The following is a 1,677-nucleotide window of genomic DNA, read 5'->3' as shown; positions in this document are numbered from 1 at the left end:
GTTGTACGGTGTCCTCGAGTGCCCAGAGAGGCGCCTTTAAATAAAATGTATTATTATTATTATTATTAGTGTTTCTTGGGACCGGGCCTCACTAATTACTGCACAATTTACTCTGGCTCCTCAGTACTCCTAACGGCATGTTCAAGAATCCACTGTGTCTAAATGAAAACAACCAATCAGAGCTGAGACGGATAGTTTCTTCCAAGCGCAATGGCCAAACTATCTAACTATCTAGCTGTGCATGTTGCTGCCAGGTGCAGTGACTTCCTGGAATACTGTCATCAACATTAATCAGCAGAAGTGACTGTGGCAGACCAAGAAATAGTCCAGAAACATAATCCCAAAAAACCACAACTTGCTTTGTTTTTATATATTGTGTTTTTTTATCGATCCCCTCGTTCACTCCCAGCAAGCAAATAAGTGTATTACCCAAATTAGCAAAATATTCCTTTAAAGCTATAAAAACAGGCAAAGTTTATATTTGTTTAAGAATAATGGACTCATAAAACATTATCAGGGTCCTCGGATACATCTGTGAGTATGTGAGAGGCTGACTGTTCAACAGTTTATTTTGATTATCAGTTAACATAACCACACAGATTTGTATTTGTAGAAAAACATGCAAAGTTCTTCAACAGGCAGCAGAACATGCACATGACAGCGGTATGTGAATCATTTCACAGACACAAAGCCCACATTGGTTCCTCAGTGTTTTTGACTGTTTAGTTTAGAAAAAGTGTATATTAAAAATAATGCATTTAAAAGTTAAAACATCTAAGTGCCTTCAGAGCAGTAATGCAAGTCTGCTTCCTACTTCACAAGCAGTTACTGATTTCACAATGCATAGACGACTATAGCCGAACGCGTGACCCTAAGAGGGAGGCATCATCTCCTGCCCTGTCTGCACTGTTGGAATTTTTTAGGGTCCTAACTGAGTCCAACTGCGAGGGAAATAATGAGGACGGTGAGACATACTGCAACACAACATCCTATCAGGATCTTCTTCTGGATGTGGGGAAAGGGGAGGGGAAACAAGGAGGGCAAAGTGTCAGATAATAATTAAGGCGATTTGTGACAGAAAGAATGAGAAACAGACAGAAGTAAAGAGAGGAAGAAAGGAAGAGAAAGATAGAAACTTTGTTGTTCTCTGATTAGAAGTGGGTTGCCAAAGCCTCATGGGGGTCGCAAGGCCTTCTTGAATTTAAGGCAAATAACAAAACTAAATGGAAAATATACACAGTAGTCGTGTATGTAGGGTCGTGTGATGTATGAAACTCTTCCACCTTTGAGTGCTATTATAGATTTTAACCAAGAGGTGGCAGAGTTGCTCCACTGTGGTGCAGGCTGTTAAACGAAGGAAGGATAGTGAATAACCATGAAAACTGTAGACCATGTTTCCCAGTAGTTTTTCTCTGCTGTACCCATTCAGGCCGGTAAAATGAGCCCAAGCTAGGGGTGTAGTGGGGGATAAACCCAAATAAACTCAGTTTATCCACCTCTTTGAAATTAGAGTTTACTAATCTATTTTCAGATAACTATATCAGTCAATGAGGGGAAACAAGGTGGGTAAACTACAGTTAACCCACAGTTTACTCACCTCTTTATTTACAGAGAGATGTTCCGAATCTTTTGAACACATTACATAAACTGGAGACTATTCATTATTTAAAATTGGAT

The 1,677-nt window shown here is 39.5% G+C and overlaps 1 protein-coding gene across 1 annotated transcript in view; it reads right to left on the bottom strand.

The window, feature by feature from the left end:
• The window catches only part of stx1a (syntaxin 1A (brain)), a 56,169-nt gene continuing 54,492 nt past the window's right edge, over positions 1-1,677 (bottom strand). The window contains exon 10 of the mRNA XM_035679438.1: positions 1-1,005. Coding sequence (XP_035535331.1) covers positions 928-1,005 — 78 coding nt within the window. The 3' untranslated portion in view covers positions 1-927. The remainder of the gene's footprint in view (positions 1,006-1,677) is intronic.

Source organism: Morone saxatilis, unplaced genomic scaffold, assembly GCF_004916995.1.
Source record: "Morone saxatilis isolate NCDOM2014 unplaced genomic scaffold, NCSU_SB_2.0 Contig8, whole genome shotgun sequence".
NCBI lineage: Eukaryota > Metazoa > Chordata > Actinopteri > Moronidae > Morone > Morone saxatilis.
This window is presented reverse-complemented; position numbering and strand designations above follow the sequence as displayed.